General features: G+C 39.9%; 1 protein-coding gene across 1 annotated transcript in view; it reads left to right on the top strand.

The window, feature by feature from the left end:
- The first annotated feature begins 226 nt into the window (after positions 1–226).
- The window catches only part of LOC141811148 (serine/threonine-protein phosphatase PP1-beta catalytic subunit-like), a 33,383-nt gene continuing 13,816 nt past the window's right edge, over positions 227–19,793 (top strand). Inside the window, exon 1 of the mRNA XM_074699088.1 lies at positions 227–386. Within this exon, the coding sequence (XP_074555189.1) occupies positions 335–386 (52 nt within the window). The 5' untranslated portion in view covers positions 227–334. The remainder of the gene's footprint in view (positions 387–19,793) is intronic.

Below are 19,793 nucleotides of genomic sequence, written 5' to 3' on the forward strand. Positions count from 1 at the left end.
TTTTCATTGATCCTATATTTTTGTATATCAAAAATGTCAAAATGCCACAGATCCATAACTAAGCAAATCACAGTTTTATTTTTTCACTGTAAGTGAATGAAGGGATTTTTAGATGTTCTAATATGGGAAATGCAAGAGAACTACAGTGTGGTGTGGACATTAAGTAGGAGATCAGGAGAAGTTTCTAAGTTACCGAGGTGCCTTGAACGCGGCATAATTGTCGTAAATGGGAGGCCCGTGAGTGGGAGGAGGTCGGCGGTGCGTTTCAGTGCAGTGAGGCGGTGCCTGCCCTGCCAGCTCCAGACTGCGGCGGGCAGAGCTGTACGCGACAGAAATGGCGGAGGGGGAGTTGGACGTCGACTCGCTGATTTCCAGGCTTTTAGAGGGTGAGTTTCAGACCTCACTGTCTTGATATGGTCGAGATACTTGCCGTTTCTGTCCTCGATTGTTTGGAGGATTCGTTGAGGTACGAGTTAAGGAGAAAGGCCCGTCTGACGTTAGTTGCTAGCTTATCCCGGTGTACTAAAGAAGTGGACAGGACCAGTCCCGTTTGTCGATGATACAAAAGTCAGACACACCTTAACTAAAGTTGTCATGATTTCACAAATCAAGACACTCTAAACCATCTGTTTTTAATTTTGTGTTGTAAAGCGAGTATTTTAGATCTGATCCCAACAAAGTTTTTGTTGGGTGACTGTTGTTTGCCCTGGGCAGGTCGGGAAGAGGACAAACTAAGTATAGAAATTTAATTTATTTCTGAACTCTGTCGCAATACTTCTATTACATCAATGTGGATGTCATCATTTGGCACGCAGCCTTTTGTTGCGCTTTCACTTGAGAAACCTTGTTCAGAAAACCAGTCTGTATTTCTACTGTCTTATTTTTGCAGCATAACACCCCTCAGAGAGCGGCAGCTTTTTACACAAGGGTCAAAGAAGTTAACTTTTCTTTCAAAACCCAGAGTAACTCACTGACTTAAATTTGCCGAATAGTTCATCACAATCTTTCGATTTGTGTTGATAACAAAAACTGTGCTCACAACATGTTTACACCCTCTCTGCCTGTTGCTCTGTAAAACTTGACAACTTGTTGTATGGGATTTGGCGTTAAGATGTCAATTGTATAGAGAGGGCACGTCACAGAGATGTGCTGTTTGTGTGGAAGGGGCACTGCTGAATGGTGATGTTTACACTTCCCACAGGAGTTGATTTTCCCCCAACCTGAGTGTGTGTGCTGTTTGCATTTAAAATAGGGTAACTTATCAACTCCTGGACATGTTTATGAACTGTTTTAACAAATGATGCACCTAATCAGAAGACTATTATTTGCTACAGTAAAAGAAGCAAGCATTGTCACTGTTCACATTTTATTTTTATTATCTTAAAAGAAGCATAGATTCTGTGTGCATATTTACAAAACAACCTACGCTAACACTTTATTCCACCCATGAAGTAGAAAAAAATTTGCTGAAAAAGCTTTTCTAGCTGCTTTACAACCACAAGAACAGTCAGAAGAATCTTCTTGCACTTCATGGCAGCACCTGCTGCCAAATAAGTTGCACTTAGTTGCACTAACTAAGGTTTCTCCTTCTGTCAAAATATTTGCCTACGTTGTACATGGCTTTGTAGAACTGTTGAACTGTAAAGGGGTTGTGTCTGACCAATCGACTTCACAAAAGCCAGAAAGTAACTCAAGTCTCTGTATGTTCTCCATGTTCTCCATTGGGCTGACTCTGATGAGACCACGCTTCTTGTAAACAGACGCATCATGATGACATAAGCGGGCCATGCGCACGCCTTAAATCTAGTACATATTTGAGTAGTGTGACTGCTAGGGATGGGTACCATGTTTAGGTACCTAAATGCATCCTTGTGACTGTGAAGGAGAGGGAAAGTAGGCGATGGTCCATGCTGGACATGAACACAGCATTGCAAGTTGTTGAAGAATAAATGTATAAAATGGAAAAAAAATAGTGCTTTTATTATTAAACAAATTGATATTTTTTACCACTTAAACACAAAAAAGTACCCAAAACTAGTACCGTTAAGTACCGGTACCGGTACCGAGCATCGGTACCGTATCGTTTCAAATGTGAAGGTACCCATCCCTGGTGACTGCACGCCGTACTGACCAGAAGGGGAACAGAGTTGCAGGAGCCATTTGTGCTCAAGCACAGCACAGTATAAATGGGCAGTGCAACCACGCCCTTCATTCTGTAAAAACACGACTAATTCAGAACAGTCCTCACAGAGCCTTTAAATGTGCAAATCATTAGAAAAGCAGTCAAATGTAAACATCTATGATGTTAATCATAATATATTAAAAGGGATAGCACCTATATTTTTAAAAGCCAAGTGTTTTTTGGAGGTTAAAGCCATGCTATAGAGTAAAACATTATTAAGGGTCTGTTTAAATTACAACGGTTTTAGGGTGAAACGCAAAAGTAGTTTTGCATTTCAGTCTTGCATTTACACAGAAATGGCATTTTAGTGGACCTAAAATGCAAACTGTTGAACAAACAGCCATCAGAGTGGATTTCTTCTGAAACGCTGCCGACATCGTTGCTGTGTAAACAGTATGCAGACATTTTCAGTGGACACGCTGACGTCACGCTCCGCTTCACACAAGCGCATACAACAGTACTACAGTATCGTTGTTAGGGTTGTTACTACAATTGTGCTTGTGCTGCTAAATCTGCTGACTGTCTTTCAAAAAACGGTATCTGTTGCTCCACTTCTGCACTTAGTATTTCCAAACTACAGGCCTGGCATGCTTACTACAGTGTTTTCAGTCCCTTAGCGTAAATGCAGATTTTTTTCACTGTGTTTAAGTGTTTTCAGATGAAACGTTGTTGTGTAAACGGAGCCTAAACTGTTGCATTGATATATCTCAAGAAGGCCAGACCCTCAAGCTGTTATCTTCTCCCTTAATGCAATTCTCAGTAAAAACAACTTAAAATGTGCTGTTGGATCATTTAGAAAGTTAGAAAACAGGACTCTGTCTCCACAGGTAGCTGTGAAAACTGCATTTTTGAGTTTTAAAGCACAAAGCAGCCACAGCACTTTCGAAGAAAGCGCTGTTGTTGCTCTGTCCCTCTTGTTATGTGTTGGGTAGTGGAGGATGATTGTGCTAGTGGCACTAAATAAGGGATCTGGACAGGTGAGTTGATCCGTCTGTCTGTCTGTCTGTCTCCTGGCTTTCATTGAGACACAGTCCCTCTGTGTCTTTAGTAAACACGTGGCTTCGGTGAACAAACGGTCATTATCGATTGTCTGTCACACACACACACAGACACAAACACTCTCTCAGACACAGATTCAATGTTCTAGAAATCACACACACTTAAAAACGTCCACAGTTTGGTAGCTCATGCTCATGAAAGAGCTCACTGTGGGTAAACATGTCAGTATAACCTAATCATCCAGATTGATTGGAGCCTCTTATGTAACAGTGTCTGTTTGCTCTTAGTGTGTGTGTGTGTGTGCGTGTGTGTGTGTGTGTGTGTGTGTGTGTGTGTGTGTGTGTGTGTGTGTGTGTGTGTGTGTGTGTCTGTGTCTTTGTGTGTGTGTGTGTGTGTGTGTGTGTGTGTGTGTGTGTGTGTGTGTGTGCGTGTGTGTTACTGGGTAAAGCTTTACAGTTACTACTTTTTCTGCTACATATTTGGCTGCTTTTTAATGCAGCAACCAGGAAACCTCAGAGGAGGAAATTGGAGGGATGGAGGCCTAAAAGCTTCCAGATGTGAGCTGTGAATATATGCAACCGTCCGTTTCTTTCACCCACTTTCCCCTTCATCCATGGCCTTTTTTTTGTATCTGATGGACTCCTTTTTGGGGCCAAAATGTGAGTCAAGAGGGGGGATAAACACAAGAAGTTCTTTTTTTTTCCAACATAAATTAAGCTTTTAGAGAATTCACGATTCTTTGTGTTGTGCTGATATGCAAGCCCTCAAATGCTAATAGTCAAGGAATTATTTTTTTTATTTCTGTAAAATTGAGATTAAATAAGATAAGAATATGGAAATATGCTAAGCAAGACCATCTAGTTTCACATGAATGCAGCTGGTTTTCTTTTTGATCAGGAAGTTTTGGATCAATGTCTGTCTGTCTTATACCCAAAAAGTGTTCAGTTTTCATTCTGTAAACATGTGACACACACACACACACACAGACCATAAATACACACATGCACAACAGGGCCTTATGGCTGTATGTCAGAGGAGACTGTCAGAGTGACGGAGCTGTAAAAAGTCAACTTCACGCGTTGGTAGGGATGAGAATGCTGTAATGCTCTACTACCTGGATGAAATCAGTCACAGATGGCAGATATGTTGTAGCATGCCATGGTTTGTCAGTATGTTGATATTGTAAATGGAGATAAAGTTGTATGGAGGTTGTCTGCTAAACATATGATATCAACTTGATCTGAAACATACAGGCACAGCAGCTTCACAGGCAATCACAAAGCCAGAGCTTTAGCCGGATACACCATCCCTTGGGCAATTGTATAATATAATTTTTTAAATCTTTGTAATGGAAAGAATCACATTTTTGACAAGGCTCCAGAGAATTTTGGGAAATCTGTGAGAAGTGAAAAACATATGCCCCTCTTTTGCTTGAAATAGCTTATTTAACCATATTTTATTTTCTGTTGTTTTGTGTTTTTCAAGGATGACGTCACATGATCGGTCTAATTTAGTTTGTTTATTTGAAAAAAAAAGCAATTTTAAAAAAAGAAAACAAGGATCACACTTTAAACATATTGAACCATCAGACAACAAGTGAGCAATTTTTAACTCCACGACCAAATGACAAGCTGCAAACTACCTTATCTACTGAATGAAAAGTCCATGTTCACTTGCTGAACACTTAGTCAATGTAATTTTTCATACAAGCTTCAAAAGTGGCATTTACCATAAGCAGCCACCCAGAGATAACCCCAGCGGTAGCTTGTTGCTTTAAGGTCAAAAACTGTTTCCCCTCTGGGTGGAACACCTGACCACACAAAGAAAGCCCCCTCCTTCTGTAAATTTGACCACTAATCAACCAGTATGACCATACATACAAACAGCATGTGAACAAACCCATTCATAATCTGCATCCACAGAGGAGCTGAAAGGGCAGAGATGGAATTGTAGAGCCTGCGATGCATGGTTAGTATCAGGACATATAGTTTGTCTGTTCTAGATTGTAGATTCAACAATTTACACTTTTAAAAGGTGGTGCTGACTGTGAAATACAGCTCTGTGTGCTTTATTCAGTTTGTTCTTAACACTACATCAATTTATTTAAAGACCTGACCTCAAACAACACAAAGACCTCTTATCTCCTGTCTGATGAACTCTTGATATCCCTCATCTCAGTTTACTTAACAGGATTACATCTACAGCCTGATTTCATTTGGACATTTATGTTAAACACTTGTTTGCGTTTATGGTTTTCCCGGTGTCAGACGAACCACTCAGAAAGTTTTTGTTTTAACACTCCAAAGTTTGTTTTTCTTCTCTTTGTGCATAAAATGAGATATTTTCCTCATGTGCAGTGCAGGATTTCCTGCAGCACTTCAGTACTTGCTAAATGTCTCACTTTTTCAATGAGCAGTGGTGACAGACAGGAACCTACATGCTCATACAGACGCTCACACTGGGCGCACATATGGAGAGCTCTCTGATCTCCTACTAAATGTCAACAGGCACAGCTGTTCCTGCTGGAAATTAACCTACCCTTTTAGTGACACACACACACACACACACACACACACACACACACACACACACACACACACAGGAGAGAGGAAGGAGTACATTACAGTTCTACTGTAGACTTTTAGCACAGTTGTTTATTTTTACTCTCAGGTGTTTTCACTTTAAACACCAATCAATTAAAAAAAGTTTACTTGTATGAACCAGTCGGTAACAGTTGAACACATACTGAAAGTTACAACTAGTTACTAGGTTTTCCTTCTGTCTAAATTCTTGCTTGTGTTGTACGTCGCTTGGGACAAAAGTGTCTGCTATATAAAACTGTGGAACTGAAACTTTAGCAAGTTACTGCTGTGCTTAAAAAAATATTATTTTATGTATAAATTCACGTTTTAAGAGTTTAAAAAGGTCTATCTAATTACCTCAAACACTTATACAAATGTGAAAATTCTAGTATCATGAGTGAAATGTTACTTTTGTCAAGCTAACGTGCAGGAAGTGTACATTGACGACATAACAGATCCCAAAAGTGAAGCCAAAAGGCTCCCGCAAGAGGACATTTCTCACCTGTGCTTGTTTATTTCCAGGTAGTATACCATTACAGTATAATGAGTCAAAATATGACTAGCTTTTCAAGCTTTCAGTACACTAACGTAAATAACTTGTTTAATTTGCCAGTAGTTTTGGTGCTAACTAGCGAGGGTGATGATACTTAAATGTTTACATAACCTAAAACACATCCTTGATATTGCGATTAAGGTAACTATCTGTTTGCGTCACTGCTTCACGTGTGTTACTTTTGATCCACAGGAGTCATTTTGTTGTGAAAACTTTGCTTTAGTGGCATCTGAAGACACGCCTCCTCAGTGTCCTTCAGTTGTGGTTTGGTTGAAGGGTGTCCAGGCGTTTTCTAGCCAACAGGCTGAACCTGATCGACTGACAACATGGTTTACAATCACTGTTTCCTTGGCGCTGGCCTCAGAGCGCAGCTTTCTGGCCGCTCTGGTTTCATTTGTCACTCTGAATACAATGACTTGTCACTTGCTGCCTTGTGACTGGTTCTGTGAGTCAGAGTTTAAAGGTGAGCAACACAATGGTGCATAGATGAACTTATTAAAGCCAGTTGTCTGTGTAATTCAAAGTGACGTACGGTCTGTCTGGATTTGAGTCCTCCTCAAGCAGACATTCACTTATTGTTGCTTACATTCATTCAGTCCTGTCACTGCTTCACTTTTGGACTAGAAGCTCTCACATGGTTTGCTCCTATGGCTCACACATAGCTGGGAGAGCAGCAGCAGCATTACTCTGATTCCAAAGTTATACGATGCCTGTCCTGGGATTCAGTTTATGGCACTTAGCTCCACCATCATTAGACCGGCAATGACTTCAAACAGAAGTCAGAGGCTTATGGCTTCTGTTTACAAAAGAGTATTACATTTCATTTTTCAGCTCACTGATGTGACTCATCAGGCACCGATTTATCCTAAAGGTGTGGACGGATCAAAATGAAGAATAAGAGACTTGGAAGAAGACATGGCTCACCTTTTGTTATGAATCAGCTGTTTTTGTTGTATGTGTCTACCAGTGTTTGCTTTTCAGGCTTTGTGCTGAATTTTAGTTGTGCACAAGACCAATATTTTCTGTAAAAATAAAAATCTTTCTGGGAAATTTCAGAAGTTGGACTTTTACAAACTGTTACAAACTTTGTCCCAAATTTTTTTTCCCAAAAGTTTTTTAAAAATTGAGACTTTAAACATCATTTACAAGAGTTAAAGCGATATTTCAGTTTTTATGGAGTAGGGTATTATAAGTTGTGTCACTAGAAGTTGTATCAGCAAAACTGGATGCTGGTCAGTTTGGACCTCTTCGACGTGAAACTCCTAAGCACTGAACTTTTTTCAGCATTTAACATTTTGCACCAAGAAGTCTGTTTGTTTTTGCGCTTCTCCTCGGCCTGCAGCTCACTGATTAGCTGTTTGGTTTTGTTGGCTTCAACAACAAATTGCAACCCAACTCCAAAATGACAGAGAGCTACAGCCTCTAATATGCTTTTTGTGGTGGACACACGCGGACACCTTATTAGTGTTTTGTCCTGTCTAACGTTGAGTTTGGGTGGAAGACAAATTCAATGGTAATTCACAGGTAATGGTTATAGTTTAGCAAAGGAACCCTCAAATTTTTTCCACAAGGTTTCTTTCTTCTAAAAGAAATGAAGCCAGCGGTGAGGAGCCATATAGTGCAGTTCCTAGAGTGTCCACTGGGTTTGTAGCCCATTCAGAAACCAACCAATGACATCACCAACACGAGGTCTGTGTTTTATACAGTCTTCATTAAATAACACCTGTTTTTGAGCCACGTCATCTTAGCAGTCTTTGTACTGTTGCCTGAATTCTCACGGGATGCATTAGAGGAGTAGATCCTTTAAGCATCTAACATATAGATGAGATTACTCTGGCCTTAACTTACATAAGTAAGTTAAGTTACATAAGTAGGTTGATTAACATGTTTACCTTGAGTTATGCTCTTTAAATTGAGTAGCAATCCAAGACGGCTATGTCTGTAAACTGCTCCAGGAACTTAATTCAAAAGGTGTTTCGGGAGTGATACTGAGAATCCAAAGAGTTTGGGCTGGGCCAGAATAAAATCATGTTTCAAAGTATCAGGAATTTTTAACATTTTTAAGCTGTGATTGTGTTAAAAAAAAACTTTTTTTTGGTCCGAATTTAAATCCTTTGTTTTAGTCTTTGTTTATTTTTTTTTCTCTCTTTTTTTCCCTTTTTTTTTTTTTTTTTTTTCCTTTTTTCTTTCCTTAGTCTTTGTTTGTAAGCTTGGTTGGAGAAGGTTGAGATGTCAGATCCCCTGAATAAATCCTAAAAACTGACTCATGTGATGTGCTTTTTGGGGTGAAAATCTAGCTCCTTATGTAGTCTGTAGACATCATCATCATTCAACTTTTCACATGATCTGGGGTTAAATAATCAAGCCAAATAACTTGGAGAATCGCATTTTTAACCAAATCAGCCCAAAAATCATAAAAGAATCAGGAAGGAGCATGTCGTGAACTTTTGTCAGTCTGTGGGTATTTCACACAGTCTATGGTATTTCACAGTATTTACATTCATCTTAATGTTTATCTTCTCTTTAGTACCAGTATCAAACATACAACAAGGCAGGAAAAGGTTATAGACCTCCTCTGTGGTTTAGGTATGCTGTCATGATGGTCTAATGAGTAATGGTGAGGATGTTTCCCAGAACTCATCAATGATATCATAGTCTGTCACAGGAGACAGTGAAGTGTAATTTATTGTCTTGTTCAGGGAACTTGATGGTATGTTTCAGATTTCACAGCAGAATCAGTTTGTTTGGTTATAGTCTGTTTAAGCTGACATTTTTCACAGTCTTTACAGAAACTCCCTCCACCAGCCGCCTCAGAAACTCCTCCCTCTGCCTGTATGAGTGTTTTTCTGTCCTCGCTCACATTCCCTCTTCCTTCTGCTCATTACCTTTTGTTGCTGTTCTTCTACATGCTGCTGGAAAGTGGTTATTAAAGGCCCCCAGCTCTCCCAGCAGGCCCGGGCTAAAGCCCTCACTGGTCAGAGCTGCAGCCACAACAGGCCCTCTGTCTGGTCTGCCAGCACAGGTGGCCTGGAGGCTTTCTGTGGCTCTCAACACGCAGCGGAGGGAGAGTGAGGGAAGAGAGAAGGAGAGGAGGGAAGGAAAGTTGTTTTTAGGAGTCGTTTGGTTTGTGGGCAGAGTGCGTGCGAGTACAGGGGCAGTGTTTTGAACTGCTGCTTTATTCTCCATCAGTTTAGGAGTCAACAACTTCTCCTCACTTTGCTCTCTGGTACACTCCCCTCAGCATGCACTCCTCTCTGTATGTTTGTCTCCAGTGTTGACTGACTTTATCAGCAGTTAGTTTTGTAGTGCTGATCACAAAGCACATCTTTTTTGGTGTTTAAAAAACCTTGATTACTTATGAGTTATATTAGGCCTTGTTCAGGTTTAAACAACATAATTACATGACAAAAGTCAACAAGCTGCATTCATAGGAGGCATAGAAAGATCTACAATTATAATATTTACTGCTGCTCATACAATAAATTAGATAGGGCTTGTGTTATTCTCCTGAAAAAGTTATTTCTAGATGAAACATTTTTATTAGAATACATCTGTGACACAGAAAAGCACCCAGAAACTAGATGCTTCTTCAACAGTTTCATACCTTAAGCTTTCAGTCTGTAGGATCTGTTAATGTGTTTGATGGTGTTGAATAAAGAGCCCGACTGATATGGGATTATTGGGGCCGATGCTGATACCGGGGGCAAAAAAAGCCGATATCCAATATATCGACCGATATCCGATATATCGTCTGATATATATAATAAATTCATTGATATACACAGGATATATACTGTATATGAACACAAATCATTATAATACCCATATGATTCAAGACAGAGACAGAACACTATTACATTAAAACAAGGAACTTTAATTATAAAACTATCAACATAAGAACTGTAGTTAAAACCAATGATAAATAAGAACAAGCTGTAAACACAACAATAAATAAATAAGTCAAACTTTAAACACAGTAAGTAGAAAAAAAGTCAAACTGTAAACACACAATGAGCAACTTACACGACGTTAAAACGCCATCTTAAAGTCTTACATTAGATAATGGTGGACGGAGGGGGTGGGCACTCGGGCAGTGTGCAGCCCAACACACAGACACACAGGAACAGGAGTGACAGAATTCCGTGGAGCAAAAATTTTTATAATTGGCTACATTTTGGCCAATGTTGATTAATCGGTGACAGGCATAATCAGCCCGATTAATCGGCGGGCCGATTAATCGGTCAGGCTCTATATAATAAAGTTTATGCCCAAAAAACGATTACTGATGCCTGATACCTGGCAATCGATATCAGTACTCAAGGGTACCAGTTGTCAGTACTTTTATGTGTGTTTATGTGGTAAGAAATATTGATTTGTTTGATAATGAAATATCAAAGTTTTTCCAATTTTACATTTTTATTCTGTTATAAACTTGCAATGCTGTGTCCATGTTCATGAGTACGTGAATCGGTACTCGGTACTACAGTCAGAATTCAGCCAGTATCTGTAAAAGTATCTAATGCGGTACCCATCCCCAATATGTCCTGATCAGCATTTTTGTAGATCCAGTTTTTTAGTGGTTAATATCTGCTGATAGCGAGTCCTGATCCAGTTCTTGGGTTTGCAGAGATTAACTTTACTAAACAGGTCAGAAAGTGGAGCTGCACACTTTTTTCATGTCTTGTTTTTTAACAATAACAGCTGAAATATGTCTTGACCTTATTTATTCCATCTGTGTGTTCAGCTAGTATTGACATTAAAGCCATCTCATCTGTTTGACATGCTCTCCTGTCTGAGGCCTCCTGAACTAGTGTGCATGCACTACAGCACGCTTCAATTCAAGGCTGCCGACCTGAACAGGAAAGTAAAGGAATCAATCCAGTGTTCTGCGAGGCTCAGCATAAACACGGGACAAACATCTGTTGTTAGACTGATCACATCATGTTTGAATCTCCTCATATGTTGTCGAGGACTGTGCTGTACAGCTCCAGTGAGGCAGGATGTGAAACCAAGAGTCTGAACAGCAAGACATGCTGTGGATAACTGAGGTGGCATAAACCTGCATCCCACCTTCTTCTCAGAGCTTTTGGATGCTCTCTACCTGTCTTTGAGGACATTAATCTATTCTTTCAAAGATTTACCTCTGTCAGTAAACTATGCTGCTTGTTGTTTTAGGATGTTTTGGTCGTATGTAACGCCTTGTGAAAAGGTTGTCGCGCATTAATGTACTCACATGTCTGCTAAACTGTGTTCACATTCCAGTTTGAAATATTTCCACACTGTTGACATTCAAGCCATGGGGTTGCTAATGCTAAGCTAACAGAGTTTCCCATGTTTGTTTTGGCCTTTTTGAACAGTACGTCTCTGTGGGGTTACCGTAGGATCCTGTGAAGCAGGTGTTATTGCTATAATGTGCCTGGTTGTGCCCATGTGTTCTATAATAAAGCTAAGTGTGGCTGCTTTTCAACATCAATTTACCAAACCTTATTTGATTTTTTTTAACCATCAACTTTATGAGGTTGGGTGTACTCAGAATGCTCAGTTAAACTGGCGCATTAGCGATGAGAAGATGGACTGAAATGGTAATCACTGATCAATCAGAAAATGTGGATTGGGACATCCTTAACAGAAAAAAAAAAAGTTAAAGCTGTGGGATCAAAATGAGGGAAAGCTCTGAAACATAACCCCAGAAATGGCAGCAATTTAAATATATATTTGTGTCTGTAATCATCACAATCTCTCATCTACTGCTTTAACTGTGGCTATGTTTACATACAGTTATTAACTCTTTCATATTCAGGATATTAGCAATAATCTGGTTGTGCACGCCCATGTAAACACCAATACCCAAAATCACCCCTGGGTTCCTCCTTTTCTAACCTGAATATTTGATCATGCATACGCCTATCGGGGGTATCCCCATCCAAAGGAACATTTATTTGTGTCCTTAACCTGAATATAGAAGTTATGGGCAATAAAAGACAACATAAAAGTGCGAAGAGTCCTGATGTTGCTTGGCAAAGCAGCCAATTCGTATCAACACCCGAAGCAGCTGAGATGGCCACATATGATCTATGTGATCACATCTGAAACCAGTCTGAGCATTCCATTCATAACAAAAAAACCCCACCTGAATATCATTTCTGTTTTTGCTATATCAAAATTCAAATTGCATGATCCCCTGGGATCCCTGGTGTGCTCAAACATGATTCCCTCAAATAAACAATCATAATTTAAAACGTTGCAAAGTTGCATACTTTTTTGAAATAAATAAATAAATACAACTATCATTGCTAAATTTCAGCTTAAAACAAAGAAATGGAGAATATGATATTTTTTTTTTTTTGCCACATGACTCCTGAGAAGTGAAGCTGTTTTCCAGTGTTTTTAACAACAATGAAATATGACATTTTTTGCAGTGACCTATTGGTTTTTGTGTGTTCAGACGTGCATGTATCATTGAACCATGTCAGGGTGATGGGGGTCGCCTGTAGACTTGGTTCAACCAAAAAACATGATTCATTTTATTAATATTTAACTTATGAATTCAGCTTTTTATGATGTTGTTCTACTCCTCTTTCAGTTAACAGAGTGTTCCAGTGTTTCCGTCCTTTAATCCCTGCTGGATTTACTTGGATTTGAGGGGATTTCTCGGCTTTCCTGGCCTGTGATGAAACTTTAGCAGCCATGCACGCAGTGAGATGTCAGAGGCAGGAGAAAAAAGTGAATTACTCTATTAGCTGTGTTGTGTTCTGGATGGCGGAGTCACTCTTCTTGTTGTTGGCGTACGTGGAGCTCTGTGGCTGTGTTGCGTGGCGCTTGGGCTGCTGGCGTGGCACTCTGTTATGGAAACAACAATCATGGAGCCTGTGTGGCGGGGAGCGTTCACCCCCTGGCACCAAACATGGCACCGATCTCACCCTGGCTTTTCAGCTGCCCGTCTATGCTTTCCAATAAAAGCCTCCCTCCCTCCCTCAGCTCTCATTCTGTTCACTCCCTCTGCGTCTCCCCCTCACAAACTTTTCCAACATCTTCCTCGTTCACTCCTCTCTTTCTCTGCCTGTTTATTTCTCCCCCAGTCTCTCCTCTCAGTTTCATCCTTTCTTGTGCCCTACAAAGACGCTCATTCACCCTGGTCTCTTAGAGGCGAACAAAACGCTCGCTGAAAATGCAAAGCGCGCACAGAAAATGCCACTGCAGTGGGGATTTCTGCCTTAATATTCGCTCCTCGCTGGAGTTACTTTGTGTTTCTCCATCACTAAGGGGTCAGTGTTTTCCACTGCCTCTGTGTGGGAGAGGGTGAGACGGAGGAGTGGAGGGGAGCGGCTGGCCTCCTGCCCAGTTGGAAAAGAAAAGAGAATGGAGGTGGAGAGCTGAAAAAGGTCTGACAGGGCATCTTTATTGGTGCTGTGAGGTGCAGCGAAGAGTGAAACATGCACAGTCATACCTGCTCGAGATTCATGACTCAGCCTCAGCCATCAGAAGTTTTGCTCAGTATTTGTTTGGCAAAAAGAGACAAGAAAAACTAAGTCTGGCTGTAACTTTCTTTTAAGGGAGAAGTATTAATGCTGCAAAAATCACTTCTTAAGTTCAAATGGCAAAGAAGTTTAAACATGACAGATATAAGCATTTAGGCATCTTTAGGCTTTAAGATTTTGCTGTCTTTCTCGCAACTTTCAACTTTCATATTTTTGCTTTCATCTGCTGTTTATGCTGGCTGCTTTCAGCAAACAGATCTCTGAAAACCGGTGTTGTTGGTGGACAAAGGTAGCCACAAACTGGTTCATTTTGTGGAGTATTAAGCCGCTAAACACCAAAGACTCACCCACAGCTATAGATTACTGAGCTGATCTTGGGCCGAAGCAAAGTCCTAATTTCAGACCATTCTGAGGGTAATATGTGAACAGTAGTGGTGGGACTTGATTAAAAAAAATAATCGAATTAATTATGCCATTTGTAATTAATTAATCGTAATTAATCACATTTTAATCACATCAATATTCAACATCAGAAGCAACACTTTTCAATCAAACAGATTTTGGTAGAAGACTAAATCATTGAATATTCTCATACGCAAGTTTAAACAACAAAATCCTGTTTATTTTGTTCAGAAGATGTTTTTTTGAGGACACTACTTTCAAGTACATTCATCAGCCATTATGTGGTAAATGGTGCTGTCAGGTTATTAAAAAAAATGTTGTTATTAATTACAGGATTTGTAATTAATTGATCTAATTAATCACATTTTAATCATATATCTGCTTAAGGTCCCCCACATAAAGAATTTGAATTCTAAGGCATTACAAAATCATAGTGCATGACTAATGAGTGAATGAATGTATTCGAATGAATACACGAAAAAGAGAAGATTTGTAAATCCTTTTTTTTTTTACTGGACAATATTAATTAAAATGTCCGTGTTCCCTGCCATTGACATTCGATTACTGTTTACTGCGTCTATAGAAGTAAATTATATTTTTCAGCAGAGAGAGGCGGGGTCTGGTGGAGCTTGTCAATCAAAATCCTGCTCGTAAACTACTGTGGGTGAGAGTGGTGCGCTCTTTAGACGAGAGCTCAGCATGGATATGAGGAGAAATGTTAGATGACAGAGACACAGAGAGACGCTGCAAGTCAGAAAAGTTCAGTCAGCTCACACTCCACCTGAGGATGTGTTGCTGTAGCTCGGAGAGAAAGAGCGGCTCCATCGTGAGAAAAGACAACAGAGATCATGGAGAGGAGCAAAAGATGGAGCGCCCGAGATGAACGCGATGAAAAAAGTTTGATTTGTCTGATTTTTGGACCAAAATCAGGAAGAGAGACATAAGAGAAGAGAGTCCACTCTTCTTAAGTAACTTTGGTGTTTACATAGTCATAGAAAACAAGATTATTTGGGTCTTAAAAGATCATTCAAGATGCTCTGAAAATGGCCAGTAGCTAATGAGTTAACCTTGCGTTGATTTTTATAACACGTTAATGTTCGGTGTAGTTAATTAATCTAATTAACGCGTTAAAGTCACAGCCCTAGTGAAAAGTGATTTGACTTACCTGGATCCACTCAGAAAAAGAGTGTGTGAAATCCTAAACATTAAAAGTTCAATTTTTAAAGTCAGATATGTTGTTTGGACAGAGGATAAGTGAGCATACTCTCTTTGGAGTGCCATGTTGTGCAAAATGATAACCAATTGGAAAGCAAGCTGACTGAGCCAGAGACTGTTGACCTCCTGCTGTGTGAAAGCACTAATAGACCAATCCAAAAACACACAGAAAAAGGTCCAAGACACTTGATTTAGCTGATAAATGTCTGTTTTTTAAAGTGTTTACATTTTCTGTTACAGCACTGCGCAGAAATAATTCGACCATGTTAGATTCATCTTCCTGTAAAACTTTGGTCAGGAAACTCTTCCAGGATTTCTAAAATGAAGCAGTTTCATCCTGAGCTCCTGCAGTGAGAGAGTGAGAGGTTTTGTTTGCCTTCACTGTAAAGTCGAAGGACTGGCCTGTTGTCAATCTCTGCAGAAAAACAGTTTGCATTGTCGAGCTTTTGTGTTGAACCAAAGTCAAAAACAAACGAGTGAATGTGGGTCAGTGGTGTTTCTGTGACATCAGCGTGTGTCTTCTTGTCCGAATGAATGGTCTTACTCAGCTCTCTGCCTCTTCAGCTCACAGACTCGTCTTTGTCGTGGTCCTCCACTCGCTGACGGAGCTCCAGCCTCTGACTCTCTCCCTCTTTGTCCCGGCTGTCAAGCGCTACTTCCTCCTTCCTCTGTACAGTAACGCCCATATATGGTGATGCCTTCAAGACTCAGAGTGTGTACTTCACTTATCTCTGGCTTCAGCCGCTCTCTGCTCAATGAACTCTGCTCCTTTTAAAAACATGGAAAAACAGCTGACCTGCTTGACCCTCAGGAGTTTTCAGCCAGTGAAGCAGAAAAGATGACGAAAAGGCTTCTTTTAGATAACTTTGTTTTCAGACCTCTCTTCAAAGCTCAAAGGTCAAACACTTCTTCAACTTCCTTTCATGGGTTCTGAAATGATTGAAAAAATAAACTTAAAAAAAAGTTTCTTCCAAACTTTTTCAGGTGCTCATTAAGCTGTTCCTTCTCTTGGTTATAGCCTGTAAAGTGACTTTAAAAACCACTTTGTGTGTTTGCTCAACTGTTACAACATCTCTGGTGTGGTTCAGGACATTAATGGGTTGGGCACTACCCGAGATCCTCCCAAATATTTGGTGTGTTAGTTTGCCAGTTGTCAAGCAGCTGCAGTTTAATTCATGCCATCACAGGCTTATTAATAATAACAAAGTTAAAGCGTCGTAACAAAAGGTCAGTGAGGAGTGAAGAGCTTTAAAGCTGGAATCAAACACCGTTTACCTGTCCTCGGGTTAAAGATGTTACATAAACTGACTCTTTGTTATTGTACAGCCCAATGAGCCAACAGCTGTCTACGCCCAAGGGTTTTATTGTATACTTTATGTAAAAAATAAGTCTGAAAGCGTCAGTTTCATATCAAAAACACTAGCTCTCTTGGCCTGCTTGTAAGCAGTTATGGTTGTGTGTGCATTTTGGCAGAAGGAAGTGGCTAAAACTGCATTTTTTACAAAAAGCCCTCACTTTGAAGAACATGAACCACCTTCAGTTTCATGTGAAAGACATCAGCAAGTGTTGACACCCAGCATATACACCAGAGAGAGGTTTGAAAACACAAGTCACTCGATGACTTCATCCATGGATGGTTACAGACTGAAATGTTGGGACATAAACCAGTCAAACACAGGCCTGACACATAGAAGCAGTCAACTTTTCACGCACACACTCACCTACAGGCATTTTTGAGTCACCAGTTAACCTGATGAGCATGTTTTTGGACTGTGGGAGGAAGCCGGAGTACCTGTAGTACTCCACACAGAAAGTCCCACCTTGTCCAAAACAGTGCTGCGCTGTGTCCCAAATCCTTTACTTTCGTCAGTACACTGACATGAAGTGCACTGCATACACTCTGCACTAACTAGAACAGTGTACAGACCAAGCTTATAATAGTTTTGGATTTCTCATTATAGTTTAGTATTAGTTAGTTTCGACACTTTTTTTTCCATCACAGTTTACTTTTAATCAGTTTTAGAGCAGGTATTCTAGTTTTTATTTTTGCAACAAGGCTTAGTTTTAGTTTAGTTTTAGTTTAGTTTCAGTTAAGTTTTAGTTTTTTCATACCTTATTAACCAGGTGCAGGATTCAAATGGGTCAGAGTAAATATTTTGTAATACTGTTTACTTTTAAGTCCAACATAGTGCTCACTGCTCAGTCAATGCTGATACTGAACTGTTGGCTGCTGCCTTAAACACAGGAAAATAATATAAACTTAATATAAAAAAATATAAACATAAATTATATAAAAATAATATAAACATATATTATATGAAACATTGTTATATGAGCTTTAATAATTAGAAACTTGGACTTGTAACAATAAAGTCAGACTCACATGCAATGAAACTATTACAGATGCTCGATTCATTGCTCCTCTACGTTTTGTCGCAGCACAGCGCACAGCCAGTCAGTGCAGTAACAAGCATGTCCCAGTGCGTCACTGTGATGGTGCCGTACGGCGCTCACAACTGCCAAAAACTGTCGTAAAATTGGTTGGGAAAATGTGTCGGATTAAGTTAAATCCTAAAGGCTATTAATATTGTCAAAAACTATAACTAAGGACATTTTTTCTATAATTTTGGTTAGTTTCAGTTTTGTGAACACAAGATACTGTTTTAGTTTACTTATCCTTTTTGTTTTCTTTTCTAGTTTTTATTAGTTTGGGTTAACCGCAATGTATTTTAAACTTTAGTGTTCGTTTTTAGTTTCGTCTATTACAGCCTTGGTACTGAGTCTTACAGGTTAGTGTTGTCCCAAATCAGTCACTGTGGCTTCACGCTTACTGGAAACTACGATCGCATTTCACAACCATTCACAGCTGCTCTTCTGCTTTTACTTGATTGCATTCATCAACCATTGTTTGATCCACTCCTGCCCCTTCTTTTACGTAGCCAATATGGCCACTTCCACGCTCGACTTTTGACCGGTTTGAGTGCGCCAGCTGAGAAATAAAACTGTGTTTTCTCTTACTGTCAGTATGAACGCAATTAGTCATTTAAAACAGTAGGGCTGGGATGATGTGCTATTCTCGTGATTTGATTCTATTACGATTTTTGGGGTGCCGGATCACTTCAAATTGTAAGTCTTTGATATTAACGATTTTTGCAATTTTAAGTTTGCATTTTTAACACCACGCCATGTGAAAAAGTTAAATGATGATGATAATGTCTTCAGACTTTATCGGGAGCCATATTTTCCTTTAAAATACACATGACATGAGTCAGAGAGAAACATTTCACCCTCTGCTGGAGAAAAGCGGTAACTTTTTTCCAATCCAGTTTATAAGCAGAGACTGAAATGAAGAATTTGAATAAGAAACAAAAATATTTTTTGACAAAGAATCCTGATTTTGATGTTGTCAAACATGAAATCCTGATATGTAATTTTTTTATTTTTTCTCCCACTCCTACAAAATAGTGAGTGTAAGTGCAGAAGTACGTGATTTGGGACGCAACTAGTGTGCCGCCATGCTGCCCAGAATAGTTGATAGCTCTGTAATGTACTGTAGTTTTAGAAATCTGTTTCTGTCAGTCATAATTCAAACTTTCTTAACTTCAAACATCCTGTTTTCCTGAAAATAAAAGCACGGGTATGTTTTCTGCATGATAAGCAGGTTTATTGTTTTGGCTGCAGAGGTGAGAAGAGGGCAGTGTCTGGTTTCACATCAGTCTGGTCTCAACTGGAGAAAAATGATGTTTTTACACAAGATTAGTGAAAATCTCACTCTTCAGAAAGATCTTCACCTAATTTGGTCAGGTTTTTGTCCGTCTAATCCTTTAAGTTTGGGTTTGGTCACAGTCTGATCTCTCCTGAGGATTTTCTCCTGCGCTGAAGGCAGCTGCTGTCTCTATCTGAACCTCGCTCTTTCCCAGACCTCCTCTCCCTCCTCCTTCCTCTTCCTCTCTTCTTTATCTTTTTATCCTTTAGTTGCATTCTTAGCTGAGCCTGAACCCCCGGGGGTCATCGCCCTCCTCCGCCTCGTCAGTGAACTGTGCTGACGTCAGAGGGCAGATCTGTCCAGTTCTCCTCCCAGAGCGGGTTTACATTCCAGACAGCTCTCAGACCTTTCAGACCCAAACAGCTCAGACTGCATGAAGTGTGTCTGTGTGTCTGCAAAATACATCCAAACTCCAGATTTACTTCTGAGAGAGCAAACCTCCCCAAAGTGTCTGAAAACCAGGGTCATGGATGAAGCAGTGTCTGTGAAACTCTGACTAACATGGAGCTCAGCAGGAAAACACGCAGACAGAACCACAGAACCACAGTGCTTTAACAGAGCGAGGTGCTTCTCAGAAAACTCGCACTGCACCTGCTTTCCATGCATGTCAGGGATA

Source organism: Halichoeres trimaculatus, unplaced genomic scaffold (assembly GCF_033239565.1).
Source record: "Halichoeres trimaculatus isolate MK-OKI-2021-1 unplaced genomic scaffold, fHalTri1.1 fHalTri1_scaffold_22, whole genome shotgun sequence".
In the NCBI taxonomy this organism is placed as follows: domain Eukaryota; kingdom Metazoa; phylum Chordata; class Actinopteri; order Labriformes; family Labridae; genus Halichoeres; species Halichoeres trimaculatus.